The 16,742-nt window shown below is 40.0% G+C and overlaps 1 protein-coding gene across 1 annotated transcript in view; it reads right to left on the bottom strand.

Moving 5' to 3' along the window:
* Positions 1–2,468: 2,468 nt before the first annotated feature.
* Positions 2,469–16,742, bottom strand: part of SPTBN5 (spectrin beta, non-erythrocytic 5) — a gene marked incomplete at its 5' end in the record, with an annotated part of 96,223 nt that continues 81,949 nt past the window's right edge. Inside the window, 15 exons of the mRNA XM_084286987.1 lie at positions 2,469–2,755; positions 3,524–3,659; positions 4,162–4,247; positions 4,443–4,534; positions 4,893–4,979; positions 6,427–6,498; positions 7,702–8,316; positions 9,634–9,738; positions 10,633–10,809; positions 11,316–11,505; positions 12,496–12,713; positions 13,313–13,468; positions 14,570–14,764; positions 15,482–15,686; positions 16,302–16,498. Coding sequence (XP_084143113.1) covers positions 2,602–2,755; positions 3,524–3,659; positions 4,162–4,247; positions 4,443–4,534; positions 4,893–4,979; positions 6,427–6,498; positions 7,702–8,316; positions 9,634–9,738; positions 10,633–10,809; positions 11,316–11,505; positions 12,496–12,713; positions 13,313–13,468; positions 14,570–14,764; positions 15,482–15,686; positions 16,302–16,498 — 2,685 coding nt within the window. The 3' untranslated portion in view covers positions 2,469–2,601. The remainder of the gene's footprint in view (positions 2,756–3,523; positions 3,660–4,161; positions 4,248–4,442; positions 4,535–4,892; positions 4,980–6,426; positions 6,499–7,701; positions 8,317–9,633; positions 9,739–10,632; positions 10,810–11,315; positions 11,506–12,495; positions 12,714–13,312; positions 13,469–14,569; positions 14,765–15,481; positions 15,687–16,301; positions 16,499–16,742) is intronic.

Here is a 16,742-nt window from a genome sequence, read left to right as displayed (position 1 = left end):
TAAGATCATCCCCCCCTCTTTCCCCACCTCCCCAGATATGCTTTTGACTTGTCATAATGTATCCAGCACCACAAAGCATTTTTAAAGGAAAGAGATTATTTTATCCAGAAAATACCCTCAGATTATGCTCTTATTTTACACTAAAAACATTTTTTTTTTTTAATTTTCTCTACTTTTCCATCAAATTCTATGTCTTGTTTAGCTGGAGTCAGTGTACAAGTGTGGGTCCTTGCCTTTACACCCTGGTCCTCAGTTTTAGGCACTGAGAAGGAACTAGCAAAACAGCTTTGCTGTTGGGATGGGGAGCTTGGACCATAAGCATCTCACACAAGTGCGTGGGTGTTTGTGTGTCTTTCCATCAGGATGGTTCTGTCTCATCCCCTGTAGGACAAGATTCAGTTCACTGCACCTATCTACTTAATCCAGCAATTTCCTAGCACTAGTTTTCATTGTTTTGTTCCAGTTCCTTATCTTTGCTTTGACTGCTAGGCACTGTGATGACCTTCCCTTAGGGCTAACAGCCTGTCCAACAGGAAAATGAAAGGGGAGAGTCACAGTAGCTGTGTGAAGGCTCAGAGTGCTCTTTGTTACTTAAATTCCATTTTCTTATTTGACATATGATCAAGGAAGTAAAGAGCATTATTGACAGGAGATGGCATCCAGTGTGGGACAGAGGTGCTCATCTGATGGCCAGAGTTTCTGTCCTGGGAGGTTTGCCACTCAGACAAAGCCCAGATTTGTGGTGTTGCAGAAATTCCTAAATTCTGTAGCTACACTTTTTTTCAGCTGTGTAGAAATCAATGACATCACAGTGGTTCTGTGTGGGACCATTAGTGTGATAAACGTGTGGGAAAATCTAGTGACGAATGATGAATGATATGGAAAATAATGAAGTGTTCCATATCTATTTATTTATTTATGATGAGACCAGTCACCCTCAAACACCCCCACCACAGCCCCTGCTAAGATGCAGCAAGTCCTCCTGGACTTCGTTCCAAGGACGTGGAAGAGAAGGCGGCAATCAGGCACACTCAGAGCAGCTTTCCCAAGGGGACAGCTAGGTGTAATATACTCAACTTTTAGTAAGGCTTTTCCCTTGTCTCTTTGAGCATTCTCATTTTGGAACCTTGGAGTTCTTGCAGGATGAACAGACTGTTAGGTGGGTTGAAAACTGGCTGAGCTGCCCTCTACAGTGTCAACAATTAATAGCTCTACTTCTAGGCATTGGCTGGTTACAAATGGAGTATCCTGGGGTTCAGTACTGACTAATGTTGCTCTACAAATTCATCGGTGATGGGCACAATGTGAGTGCACACCCTCAGTACAATTGTGGACAATACTAAAAAACATGTGGAGTGGTGAACGTGACAGATGGCGGATCTTCAGTCCAGGACTTTCAGAAAACTTGAGGACTGAACTGACAGAAATCTCATGCAGTTGAACAAAGAGAAGTGAAAAACAGGTGCAGAATGTGCCTCTGACCTGATCTAGTATTCACAATCAGTCAGCTTTGATTAAGACATTGCACTACAGACCTCCAGAGGGCCTGTCCCACTGACACTTCTTTTAGCCCAAGGAGCAACATCTTTCCGGAAAATTATGCTGCTTGCTAAAAAGAACAGACTTGCTGATGTGGTCACCAGGCTTTATGACACTGCTGCTGCAGCTGTGCTATGCTGGGACTTAACTGCATGCACTGTGGGGATAAACATTTGGTAATTTGTGTACACCTGACATACTGTTCACTTTTAAGAATTTAAGAGTGAAAAAGGCCAATAATGTAATGAGAACAAGATAAGACTTCCTACAGATAATGTACTATAGTATGATTTTGTCCTTCACCTACATTTCCCCAAAAGACTACCTTATACACTTCCTACTCAATCCAGCCTTCTAGTGGTAAATGTAAAATAAATGCTGATTTTGGTCTTTTTTGAGAGCAGTGGTTGGTGGTCCTAGACTTCCTCCTTGCTATCCCCCTTTTCCTCTCTTTTCGTAAGGAAAGGCTGATTGTTCATGCATGATTTTAGTTTGATGAGTAACTACAGAATTATTTTCCTGGCAAATATTTAGGGAATAGTTGGTTATGGTTGGTATTGTAAAGTGAAAGATTGTGGAGACTATGAAACACTGTAAGAACTACATAAAAAAGCATTCCCCTTAAGACTACTGCTTTTGTGATGTACAGACCATAGAAACAGCTTAAAACTTTTCCATTGGTATCTCTGAAGCTACTTGCAGGTGGCTGCTGTTCATGGACAGCTTGCACCTTGTGCTCTGCTCATGGTTCCCCATTGCCCTCTTGCAAAGTCACTTCGTGTGAGTCTGGCTTAAACCTCCCTCTGCTTTTCCATTAGGTAACTTGGAGAATGTATCACTTAGGTAATATGGTAAGTGACAGAGTTGTTGTATCCACAAAAGTATACCAGATGCAGCTGTGTTTAATTATGTTTAATGGTTTGACCAGATTTAATACATAATTAAAGTAAGTTTGAAGGGTAGTGATTAAATTAAAACTTATGAATACATTTCCAGAAGTTACGATATAATGGTGAAGGGTCTGGTATTCATTGAGGCAAATGTTATTTTTCTTTCAGGTTCTCATAAAGTTGGAGGCAGCTTTGTTTTATTACCACTTTGTTCTAGGCTCAGGGTGGTTGTGGAGGCTTGTGCCACTGCAGTTCCATCTTCCTTCAAATCTCTGAAAAATTCTGCAGACTCTTTCTCCCGTTTGATTTTGAAAGAAGGTGTTCTCCTATGAACAACAAACATCACCAGAAAATCAGGGACAATCTGTATGAGTTTAAGTCACTGTGCATATTTAAGAACTTGTTAGGCACTTACCTCAGCAGCAAAAATAAACCTGCCAGAGGGACCAGGGTTTCACATTATAGCCTGGAAGATTTTTACTGACTCCAAATGCGACAAACTGATTTATATACTACAGGCCAAGTTTCCTAATTTGGCTGTTACTGTGTTTTCAGTGCCTGTATCTGGATTCTCAAAAAGGCCTTTGAGGAAAGTATTCAAACAGCGTAACTTTAGGCAACTGATTTGGTTCCTTAATGTAGGAGTCTGGGTTTCTTTCAGACCCTGCTGGAGAGAATATTCCAAGAAGAAATCCAAGGCACCTCTTTCAGTTTTTTGCTCTATTTCCCTCATGTATTGGAACAAGTTTCTCTCCACGGAACAAATACATAATGCAATCTTCAGATTAGACAATCCATTTCAGTAACTTTGGTGCCTTCAGTAAGCAATAAAAAGAATTCCTCTGGGTTTCCCAAATTTAAGTTGTCAATCACAGACAGGATCAGCTGTCTTCACTGAAGCCCAGTTTTGAAAACTGGCTGTAGCAATCATAAATGACAAAAATGAATTGAGGCAGGGTCATACTCAAGAATATTCTACTGCATTAATGACAGAGGAGCAGGACTTTTTGATCACTCGGTACTCTCTTCTTTATAAGCTATCTCAGTACAAACAGTGATGATGTCTGTTCAGCCTTTCAGCACAGAGCCCTTACCTCAGGAGTGCACTTTTGCTGGTTAGACTTTCAGCAGAGTCTCTGTCTGGAAGGTTCCACAGTCTTGTCTGGGAGGTCTCTGTGCTTGGAGCAAAAGGCCTTACCATTGCTGTGGAACCTGGTCTGTTTCTGTGTTCTACGCAGTCAAAGAACAGAGATAAAAACATTTCAAAGTAGTGTTAGAGGCAGAGTTTGGTGTCTGTAACAATTTCTGGGTCCATACCAGTTATCTCCAAAAACCATTACAATTGTGGTGCCCTGGCTTCCTTTCCACTATGCCACTGCCTAGTGAGGGGTCCAGAAAAAGAGCTAGCTTCAGAGAAAAAGCTGTTGATTAAGATCCAAAACATCCTTTATTTAAAGGATGGATGGAGGTGTTGGGCAATGCCCCTCTCTGGCAATAACCTGACGCTGGCTGCAGTACAGCTGACAGGCTGCTATGCAAGACACCCTGGGCATTCTCCAAGTCACCTACCAGGTCATTGCATCGCAAGGTGGCAGTTACTTGTGCCCTGCTGTCTAACAGAGGCAAAATGTAAGGCTCAAAATGCCTCACATTAAGGACACCTTCTCATTCTTTTTCTCTCACCATCACTTGCTAAAAACATGGTTCAATCCCGAGGGCAATGAGAACGTACCTATATTATTCTGTAGTGACTTCAGCCAGTTTTCCATCAGCATCTGAGAAGGTGCTGCAAAGTAATACTCTGCCCCATCTATCAGCCTGTAAAAACGATAGTAGAAGAGACATTCTAGTTAGTCCTACCTTTTACTTTCTGTCCTTGTGACTGAGGCAAGCATTGTAAGACACAGCATTGATGTCTTCTAGCAACATACAGTGTTAGGTGACTGTAGGCAGGGGTAACCAGACAGGATAGCTATGTAGATTTCTATTAGTGCACATCTCCATAAGACTTACCGTAACATGAAGGTATTCTCTTTCCTGATGTAATTTGTCAGCCTCTCACATTTGGCACCAGCAATGCTGAGGGACTGGAACGCGGATATATTCTGAAGGAGGATGAAATCATAACAAAATATGTTTGCCTTTTATCCTATGATTCAACTCTATACCAACTCGCATGCTGACTACACACCCTACTATCTTTTCCTGCTTCTAACTTCATGGTCAGGCTCACTGAATAGGAAGAACCACAGAGGAACAATGGACTATTGCTTTATATCTTGAAGGCAGATACTAGAATGAGATTCTTAACTGAAAGAATGTTTGAAAACTTATGAAAGCTTATTATTCAGTCTCATAGAATTTGACCTAACTGATATTTTAAAGAGAACCAGTTACCCCTAATCTCAAAATGAAGCAAATGTAACATATGTTTTATCAGAAAGGTTCAAAAAAAGAAATTACCTTAGATGCTTCTTCTTCATCATTATAGATATCAAGCTTTAGTCCATCAAGTTTTGCATAGAAGGTTTTCCAAGACCTCGAGCCCGGCTACAAGAATAAAAATGATAATAAAATCCAATGATTAGCTATATATTTAATTGCAGTAGTGAAATCTTTTGTGGGAAACTTCCACAGTAGGCCAGGAGCTGCCCAGATTATGATAACAGAAGCTCTGTTAGTCATGATTATCTCCTAGAAAAATGAAGTCTGTTGTAGTTTCTGGTGTGAATGATTCAGTAAGGGGCTCTTTGTGAGTCAGGACTGAACAAATGATGTAACATGGTGCAAGCATGCTCTACACCATGCTGCTGCCAGCAATAACTTGGAGGAAGTGCTATCAAAGTTGTTTCTATTTCTGGTCACTAAAAGCTCCACTTTTTTCCAAGTGGAACCAGCCTGTGCCTGCTGGTCACCATCTAGTTTTGGTAAGCCTGTGGTTTCACTCTAACATGGTTGCCAAATTCTTCTTCATCTTCTAAACTATCCCCTGCAGAATGCTACTGAACACTGTGCAAAAGCAACTGCCATTTCCATTCCCACCTGTGTACCAGTGCAAGGTCAGTCTAGTGTCTTGAGACCTTTCGGGATTAAAGATCCTTTTACTCGTACATATTCTTATTTTGTTTTGCCAGTAAATCAAGTTGACTAATTTGGTGATTCAGAGGAAATGAAGGAAAACATGCTGAGGAAGATATGTCAGAGTTTTTTTGGTAAGATGGAAGTTCAGTATCAGAGCAGACTAAATTCAGCATATCCAAAGGACTGGAATAACAAAATATCTCTTCCAGATGATGGAATCCATATCAGCTTCAGTTTTTCAAAGAGACCTTTCACATTTAAGGTTTCCTAGGAAATATTCTATGGGTCAGACAACCCAAGACAACCTGCTTACATGCAAACACTCAGATATCTACATTGTTGAATATTACATCAACAGGTGTTGAATATTAGAAAAGTTCCTGTCCTGTTATGACCATATTCTACTGACCTGATATATTTTTTTTTTTCCCAGGATAAAAATTCATGTTTCAGTCTCATTCAACCTTGGATTAAACAAAGCATGTCTTCTAAAGATGAGCCTTAATTCTCTTCTAGTACAGTTAGAATTTTCAATCACTGAAACTATGGGAGTGGGGACTTCCTTTACCAACAAACAGGGTCTTGAAACTTGTTGAAGGGGGACATGCTTAACATGTTTGTACAGCCAAAGTTCTGGTTTATAAATCCATCACATGTAGACAGACCCTGTTCTGTATGATTCCTAATACAGGCAAAAAATTCATTCTCTCTTTCTGTTAAGGACTTTATCAAGTACTGCTAAAGTCACTGATCAGTCCACTGCTGAGATGGACACTTCTTTAGTAGTTACTGAATTAAACCTGTAGTCCTGCTCCTGCTCTCCCCTTCAGCATGGGTTTATCCTGAAGTCTGACCAGATCTGGACTGTAACTCAAGCAAAGATGAATTAACCCAGCGTGAGGGCATTTTCTTCTACCTGTTGTCTTCCTGGAAGAAGCTGGTCTCTCTTTTCTAGGAATCCCTCCATGTGCTGGAGACTTGTAGAAACCTGAGACACACAAGAACATTGCTGTTAAACATTTAAAAAGCCCTTAAACATGTTAGCAACTTTTGAAGCTTTTTCTAGGTAAATTCCACACTGAGAAACTGAACTCTAGTTCCTCTAGCCTTAATGTTTGTGGCCTAGCTAGAAATCCTCTCTAGTTTGCAGTCACATGTCTGACTTAGTACCTAAATGAAGAGAATTCATGTCCCTCTTAAACAATTTACCCTACATATGGAATTTACTCTATCACAGTATAATAATTAAAGGTTCCTCTTGAAATCCAATCACTCACTTACCTTGAACACTATTCCGTTTGGAGGTGTAAATTACCATTATTATTATTCAGAATAAAGGGTATTTTCATATTGATTACAAGGGACAGATACAACATTCTTACAATACAACTGCTCTATTTGCCATCCAAATGTTATGTGATCAAGAGTCATTCAAGGGTTTGACTGTGATAGCATGATTAAAAAAAAAAAATTACAGAAAAGTAAATTTTCTTACCTTTGAACATTATTTGTATATTATTAAACACAATTTACAACTTAAATTGGCAAAGTATTCATTATACCCCTGCAATAACGCTGAGTTACACCAATGTAGAGTGTTGTACTGGTACACTCAGGTATGTGACAAACACATTTTTTCAGGGGAATTTTTACTTGTCTATGAGCTAACAGTGCATTTCCTGCCTGGATGAGCAAACAAACAGGAGCTACTGGTTCGAGTCTTGTGCTGGGTGATCAGCTTTTGGCAAAGATGCCACTAAGTCCTGCCTCTCTCTGATTTCTAAACTCAGTGGACACTAAGCACCACATAGAGAGGCAAGACAGCAGGGGTAAACCATCAGTTTTGCCTCTCTATGAGGCAGCATCTCCTACATCTCTTTTTCAGTGTTTTGCTACGTGTCCTCTAATTTGGGGAAGAAAACCAGAAATCATTACAGGTGTCAGGCCCTAGGCTATAAAGCTGAGCAAATTAAAAACACTTTTAAGTTGTATGTATCTGCTTAATTCAACTATATTTTTGGAAAGAGTATTGACTGCAATGGCACATAAAATGTCTCTTCATGTTTGGATCCATGAGTGAATCCACTGAAATACCCACTATATAGTGCTTCTTGTGACTTCCTTGCAGAACTTTCTGTATTTCTTTACTTTAACTAGCACAGATTAGCAGTCAAGAATCACTGGGACTTACCGAAGATGCAGTCTCTGTCTCCCAGGAGGACCTAGACAGCAGTAAGCTTGGTGATTTGTCTAGTGGTGTTTGGTCAGGTTTAGGTGGCGTTGACAATAATTTTGTTTGCAGGTCGAAGGAGAAGCCTTTAGCACTCTTTTCTTGAGGTGATAAAAGGCCTATGGCATACGATTCTGACAAACTACTGCTGCGTTGCTGGCTTATGGGAGTAGGAGATAAAGGAGAGGTTAAAGAACTGTAACTTTCCAAAGATGTAGCTTGTGGGACCACCATCTTTGGTGTAGGTGGAGTGATAATCTCACTGAATCTCCTCTCAGGTTTCACTTCTGTTTTGTTGCTGCTCAGCACATCAGGGACTCCCCCAGCAGTGAATTGTTGGAATGCCCCCGGAGTCTTTTCAACTGGGGAAAAAATAGTTTCAAGTGGAGCCCTCCAGGACTGGACTGGTAGGGGCACAGGTTGCAGTTCCTTTGTGCTCCTTATCTCTATCACTTTTGGTGGTGGATTCCTTTTGTCAGATGATTTCCTCTTCAGAGAGGGAACCCGTACAATTTTGCTTTTATCTTTCTGCTCACTCTCTTCTGTATCCGTTTGTTTCAGAAGATTCATCTCCCTCTGTAGGACACAAGTATTCCATTTTTGAAATTACCTGTGTAAGTGCACTCGTGGGTACTTACTTAAGAAGCTTTTATTTTAAGCAAGAATAGTTTTCAAATACACTCTCTCCCGGCACTAGATTTTAAGGACTGTGAATTGGCATTCTTAGCATGTGAACTGAATTTCATTGCTATGCCCCGAGCATTATTTTGTTCCTTAAAGTGTGGATGCTTATGGTAGCTAATCTCAAAACCAGAGACTCCCTGCCCTTACTAAGTTGTCTAGAGGTTATGGCTTTAATAACATCTAGAGAAATAGTGACTTTCTTCTGTGCCACTGCTTCTTTAAACTTGCTGTAAATCCAGGGGTGTTCTCATGGAAGGTTTTAGAGAGGTGGACCACTCAGCCAATCTGGAAAAGTACTGAGCAAAAGGCAGACTCAACTAAGCACATTTTTAGCCTAATGCCAAACATTAAAGCTGTGTTTTGCTGGTTATTTCAGGAAAATGATTTAAAAATCCACTGAGATAGAATCTGGGATGTTGACTGAATATTTTTGTTACCTAACACAATCTACTGTAGAACTCTGATGCCAGAAGGAAAAAGGCCTGTCTTTGCCTTTGTCTCCCTTTATTTTCAGCCCTTAGTTTTCCTCCACCAATGCCGGGTGATTGCAGCTCCCTACTGAAATTCTGAGTGAATCAAAATCTCTATCTTTGTTGTGTGAGAAACCCCATTTTTCATACAGCAACACGTTGTATGAAAAGACACCACCTGGAGTACTGCATCCATGTCTGGGGCCTTCAGCACAAGAAAGATGTGGAGCTGTGGCCCTGAGGAGGACTGTGAGGATGATCAGAGGGCTGGAGTACCTCTCCTACACAGAACAGCTGAGACAGTTGTGGATGTTCAGCCTGAAGAAGAAAAGGCTCTGGGGAGACTTTATTCTGTCCTTTTTATTAATTAAAGGGGGCTTATAAAGAAAGATGCAGAACAACTTCTCGTATGGGCAGATAGTGATAGTACAAGAGGGAACATTTTTAAACTAAAAGAGGCGAGGTTTAGGTTTGATGTTGGGAGGAAATTCTGGATGGTGAGGCACTGGAACAGGTTGCCCAGGGAGGTTGTGGATGCCCCATTCCCAGAGGTGTTCAAGGTCAGGTTGGATGGCACGTTGAGCAACTCGGTCTTGTGGAAGGTATCCCTGCCCACAGGAAGGGGGATGGAACTAGATGATCTTTAAGGTCCCTTCTAACCCAAGCTATTCTATGATTCTAACATCTAAGGACCCAGATCATCCTGTCATATACAGCTCATCAGCCTTCTACTTCTCACCTTAGTTTTCCTGCTGAGCTGAGCAAATTTCTCCTCCTGAGCTGCAAGCATCTTCTCAAAATCATGGTGTTTCTTCAATAGTTCCTCTACTTCAGACACAGAATCCTGAGTGGAAAAAAATTAACAGATACAGAAGTCCAAAATCAAGTCCATCAGAAATAGTAAGCCTGAGATTTTCAGATTTACCCATTCCATTTAGCCAAATGATAATTCTAAAATTATTTCAACTGAACGTCTGAAGTCCTAATAGCGTGTGAAAAATCATAGTTTACACAAAAATGGCTTGTAGCTTGCAGTCTGCTGTACATGAAAAAAAGAATTCAAATATCAACCCTCTTCTTTTTCCATTGAAGCCATGCTTACGTGCAGATTAAGTACTTAGATTTCAGCTTGAACTAGACACAAAACTTATTCCTACCCTAATGACAACATGTGCCTTAAACCTGTGCCTTGCTCTGTCCTTGTGTTCCAATATCTGATTTTGTGAGAATGTTTTCCTATCTTCAAAACCATCATAAGATAATCAATTGAAATTGAAAAAAAACACACACGTGGATGCTGGTCTATAGAATTCTATTTATTCTATAGAATAGAAACTTACAAGCTAACCATCAAGCTGTCTATGCAAAACATTCTACTGCCCCAACAAAAGGTGGGGAAAAAAACAAAACACACACTATTTCCTTTCAAAGAAGGTTCTCACACCATGATGGGGAGAAGGTGGAACCATCTGCAATATCTCTTTTTATGTGAAGAAATGGGATGGAATTCTCCTCAGCCTTCTAGCAGCCCCTGGAAGCCACCACCTCCTGAAACCTACCACCATGTAAACTGCAGCACCTGTCCAAGGCTCACGTCTGTAAAAGGACCAAGCTTCTGCCCCCCTGTAATCTGAAGGCTGCATTACTGTTTAATTATGATTTGTTTCAGACCTGAGCTGAAACATGCTCCAAACAGTCTGTAGGTCCATTTCAGTAGTGTTGTGCTGTCCTTACTCACCCCATAGCTAGGATCTGAAAGAAAGCCCTCCTTGGCAGTCAGCCATGCTTCTGCTTGTTCTAGCTCTCTGCGGAGCAATTGAATCTCCCAGTTTTCTTCATACAACTCTTTCCTCATGTTCCAGCTCTCCTTTACCTTCTTCATCAGCTCTGACAGCTCTAGCAGTTTTTCTTCAATCTAGAAAAAGGACATTGGAAATGCCAGGAGGTGAAGGATCCAATCAGACTTTTGTTTGACAGTCAACTAGAATGTAATCTGCCTTCGTGATCCAGAAGATGACCTCTAGATAACTTTGTACTCAGAGACCTCACCCCACGCTATAGCTGATGGCATTGTGATGTATTTTATCCTAGTTTTTGCGTAGCTAGATGCCAAAATCTTATTTATGTGGTTTATCTTTTCTGTGGAATAGCAATATCTCCCTACTCCCCCCACATAGTCAGTGATTATTGTTTTATGGTTAGATTTAAAATCAGTTTTTGGAGGAACAAGGAAGAATTTTATAAGGCGCTTTTCTTTTCCACATGTAACATGAAGTCCACAATGTTTGTAAGAGAGAAATACATACAATTGTCCCACTTAGTTTTTCTGTTTTGAAAAACAAACAAAGCTGCAAATCCTGCCTATTTAATAAGCCTTCTTTGTTCACTCTCACTTGTAAAACATTTAACTCATCAACACACCTCCACAGACATGAAATGTCCATTCTTCATTAGGTCATCTCCTGCCCGCTGCATTTCTTCAAATTTTAGCCACTGCTTCTCTATCTCACGTTTGTATTCCTCATGACGCTTGATAAGCAGCTCAGCTCCCAGGACATCATTTGCTAGTTCCTCAGATATTACTAATGCATGCATCTCATTGGCCCAAGCCCTACAAAACAGTCAAAAGGGTAGAAATGGAAGAAATATGAGTCTATTGGATACTCAGTCTATTGGGAATGCACACATCCCATGACTCTGGACACAAATACACAGACTTATTTGCTTAAGAAAGACATGAATATGTAAATGTATTGATGTAGGTTTGCTCACACATTTATGGATTTTTATAACCTTTTATAATAATTCCAGTGCTGTTTCAATACATAGCCTGTTACAACACAGGCAGCTGCAACATCTATACATACTGGAGCGCTGAACATTCAAATGCTTAGAAGGAACTCCTGCAACTGCAGATTTAAACAATGTGAGACGTTTAACTAATTTTTTTAAAGATATGTTTTGTAGATGCTTTTAACATTTGGCGTTTCATTCAAATTCAGATTTAAAAAGAAGAAGAAAAAAATAGTGGAATTTCCCAGCAATTGAATTCTTGGAACAAACTGACACCTCATGAGAATGGACAGGAGAGTATATGCATATGGGCAATAAGGTTAAATAAATGTGTGCAAAACAATTCCAGCATTTGAGCAAGTGCTAACCTATTTTAGAAGGTTAACCTTTAACGTAGTTGCTTTGACTCTAATAAAAGTGCTCACTGGTGTCTGTACAGGTGAATAAATTACTTGAATATCTAGCAGACTCCCCCATAGTCCTACAAAATCAAAGGTGTTTTTTTAATTGGAATTAAAACTATCCAGAGTGACTGAATTCTCCAAGACTGTCTAAGAAACAGACTACAGATGTGGGCTTGTCGTGCACACTGTGCTGAAGTGGAGTGGCACAGTCACCTTTCATGTGTGGTATATTCTGTGAAGTGCTGTTGAGAAGATCCTATGTATTATTATTCCAAGAAATCTGCAAGCAAGCTGTAGAATACCTGGGACAGGAATCAAATAACCAAAAGGTGTAATTTAGAAAACCCCACAAAGGAAAGACCAGAAATAAGGCCCACAGCCAAACTCAAAGAGCCAACACATACATCAGCTCCCTGCAGTCACTGAAGTACAGCTGGACTTGTTCTGCCTGGCTTAGTCTCGCCTTTCTCTCCAGAAACTTCTTGTCCAGGTTTTCCCAGCACTCATCCACTTCTGTGAGTCTCTCCATAATGTTTTCCTTGAGTTGAGGGTATGTGCGGCTGAGGTGCCAAGCCTCTCCCCGAATCCGTTCCAGCTCTTTCATGATGGCTCCTAGATCTCTCTGGAACAGAGAAAGAATGGATTGTAAGACCAAGTCCTTAATTACATCTATCAAAAGCAGATTTTAAAGATGGTGCATATCTTATCTTTCCTATCTACTGGCAACAGAGAGGCTGGAAGCATGCCTTCATCCAGATTTTTCCTCTCAATATCCTCCTAGTACCTTTCAACATTCCTCATCAAACATCAAAAAACCTTCTTTAGATGAGACAGACACACTGCTTATGTTGTTAAGTGTGGAGCCAGAGTGTCTTATTGCAGTTCAAATGACACCTTTGCAATTACAATAACAATCTGGAATATACTTTAAGAAAGAAGATTATCCTGAGAAGCAGAAGTAGTAATATCACCATGGTAAAAACAGGAAGAAAAGGGCCCCCTTCTTTGAAGCAAAAAGGATATTATAAGGTGGAATAAATGTATCTTTTGCTGGCTTGCCAACAAGGTAGATGAGATGATTTCAAATCAGGCATCAATCTCCTGTTTTTTCTTTTTTTTCTTTTGTAATTTTATTATTATTATTATTTTCTTCTCTTTTTGTTTCATTTCTTGTAATTTATTTACACTTTTCTTCTACTGCTTCATAACAGATCCCCTTACCTCGACTCCCTCAAGCTGGCTGAGAAGTGTTTGTACACCTGGAAGATCATATCCATAATCATCTATGTCCACCACTGCCTCCTTCTCCTGCATCCAGCCCTTTACTTCATCTACATCGTGATCATACTGGTGAACTTGCTGGGCTGCTCTTAGATGCTGAAATAAAGAAAAAACGTTAATTGCAATACAATATATCATGTCTGCAGTGCAAAAGTAGGCAACCCTGATATCATGTCCTAATGGAGTACAGACCGAACAAGAGCAGGAGTGAAACACCTTCCCATTAAGTCATATAATTTCCCCAAGTTCTCTTTTTCAACGTAAAGAAACAGAGGTATCCAAAGAGCAATTTAACCCCATGTAAGATGAACAATCAAGACAGAGAGCACCAATTGCCCTCTAAAAGGTACCTCTCTCAACTATAGAAAGTGTCCTAGAAAACTGGCTTTGAATAGAGACCCAAGCTCCAGTGAAATAAGGCGAGTTGGGTGAAAATTAGTTCTTCTGAAATGAGATTTATTCTAAAACTATTTTAAATTTAAACTTTATATTAACAATTGTCATGCATTAACTGCTGCTAGCAGACAACAGTGGGCATAAACTATTTCATATTTGAAATATGTACGTAACAGTAGTAAAAACACTTGAAGACATCTGACATTAATGTTCTCCTTGAATCAAATTAAAATGTTGAATTCAATTTCTGCTTTTCTAAATACATCTGTGACTGTAGTTTCACAAAATGGAGTGAGCTGATTTAACAGCTAACTGCTGCCAAAAGGTAAGGGTTTTGGCTCTGGGTTCCCCATCACCTTCCCTCCCATTTCCATTCTTTGACTTCAACAACTCACTAACCCAGAAGAAAATATATTGGCAGTTTTCCTCTCATTTAATGAGTTGAAGTGGTTCAAAAAGGAAAAAAAAAAAAAAAAAAAAAAAAAAGTCCAATAAGTGCCAGAGCTAGCTTCCTGTAAGTGGTGGTAAACCACTAGGCTACCTTAGTTTTTAAGGAAACTGGAGCTAGTAGTGAATTTAGGAAAATGGAATGTCTTTAGGCTAATAAGTATCTTTCATGTATAAGCCTTGCCAGGAACAGTAGGGTAAGCAGTGGCTATAAATGGAAATGGATCAAGAAGGAAATGAAGAGGATACACCTATTACTCTTACCCTTGTGTTTCAACATTTGCAATAGAAACAGAAGAAGGACGTGTGAAAATGAAGGGAAATCAATGTCCCAGCTATTCATGCATTTCCTACCTCTGTCCTTGTCTGGATGGCATGGCATAGTTTCTCCCACATCTCATTGATTTGCTTTGTTCTCTTCTGGATAACGTCTGTCTTGCTGTGTCCATCCTTCTCTAGTTTAGCTGCTAAATCATTTAAGGAGAGAACTTTGGAATGTCCCATAGGTTTTACTTCATTTACAAAATCTTTAAACTTCTTCTCCTGCACCTATAGGATAAATGGGGACACAGACTTAGATACAAGAATTTCTTCCTGCCTCTTCCTTCCTGCCTAAAGAGGCAGAAGAAATCATTTTCTTTGTACTGTGTAACACAAACGCTATGCATTGCAGACTGTAAATGCAAATCAGTTGATAAACCCAGATGATCTGGAGTCAGAAGAAAGCACCATTTGTCTTGATCGTGTAACATCTTATGTGGCAGAGAAAAATCACCCTCATCCTGACAGATCATCCCCAAATCAAAAAGCTAGGAAACAATCTCTTTAGCCTGTACACAAATGAAACAGCTGTTGAAAGCATTAATTCAGTGAACTGAGGAAACTATATCCTTCTGTACCATGTGGAACTAGAGCTGTGAATGCTCCATCCCAGGATTTTCCACTGAAATAGTTGCAAACTATGGCCACATTATGAGGTCCTGTCACATTTAAAACAGCGCCAGAAGTGAAATGTTCTGTCTGCCACTTAGCCCATGAAAAAGCCAACTTTCTGATGCACCTATTTTTTCTACTGGAGGATGTTACCACTGAAAGCCCTTCATAAGCAGATAGCAACCAGTCTGAGTCCTTACTGCAGAGAACGCTGGTTTGCTTAGCTTTTGTCACTCTAACATGTTTCATGTTCAGCAGCTACACAACAATTTTTTAGCAAATATATTCCTGCTTTGCCACACAATGCATGCAACACCTTTTACTTTCTTTTACCTCAACACCATCTAAGTCCTGCCCATAGTCATCGGACTCTGCTATAGACTGTTTACTGGAAAGCCAGGCATCCACCAGCTGGAATTCTCTTTCAAACTGATACAGCTGGAATTGTTCTTGCAGGCATTTTCTCTGGGTCTCAGCCTTCTGCAGGAGAGACTGATAGTCTCCTAGGATCCTCTGGAGCTTTGAAAGTATGGCTGGACTGCAAAAAACAAGAATCAGAAGGTATGTCTTTGTTTTACTTCTCTTTTTGAACACTGTCTTTTCTGATAGGTTGGATTTGCAATACTTTCAAAATACAGAAGAGATCAGACACTGTCATGGAGTGAGTTACACCAACACATGAAAACCAACTAGTTAAGGAAATTAAAGTATCTTACATGAATCACCGCTCTTTTCCTTCTCCCCAGACACAAAAGCAAATTGGAAATGAAAAACAATGAACTATCAAGAACGTCCATTTCCTTTCTCAAGCACAGTGCTTGCTGAACCTTTATGGTTACACATAATCAGAGTTCAGCTGAGAACTAGATGACAGTTCCTTAGAGTAGATAGTGGACAAAGATAGTGATTGGTACTAATTGGCCTGTTGTTGAAAAAACAACAGTTATGAAAACATTAAAATGATCATCAACCGTTTTGGGGGGCTTAAAGTGTGTAATGGTGGTGAAGGAGGGATTGATGTAAATTGTATTAAATTTTAAATTGTATTTCTGAATAAGCCAAACAGCTACTAAAGGACGAACTTTTCCATATTTAGCTTCTGTAAAGAAATTTTTGTTAGACCTGGAGCAGAAGCCTGTTTTTGCATTCCTACCTCTCTGGGTTGTTGCTGTTTATTAAGCGAGCACCTGTCTCCTGCACTTTCTCAATCCGGGGCCTGAAACCCTCCATGTCCAGCTTGGTGGCTTCAAGTTTACGAAGTAAAGCTTGGGTGGATTCTTCATTCTTTCCATAATCAGAGGTCTCCAGAATGAAGCTCCTCTCTGCCAGCCAGGCCTCCACCTCCAGTAGCTGTATAAAAATACAGGGATGAGCTTATGTACAACTGCAATTTATGTAAAGACAAAGAAAACTGGAAAGCATTGGTACCCAAAGAGTCACATCAGTCAAAACAAAAAGCAGCTTAGATGCCTTCTGATCTAGCGGATGTTATTTCAAAAAATACGTACGCAGAACCCAATACTTATGGTTACTTATTTATGCATAATTGCAGTTATGTGGCAAAAGCAACTGTTAGTTTTCTATAGTATCCACA

Source organism: Netta rufina, assembly GCF_964035555.1.
Source record: "Netta rufina genome assembly, chromosome: 5".
NCBI lineage: Eukaryota > Metazoa > Chordata > Aves > Anseriformes > Anatidae > Netta > Netta rufina.
The sequence above is the reverse complement of the archived record's forward strand: the minus strand, read 5'-3'. Positions and strand labels throughout refer to the sequence as shown.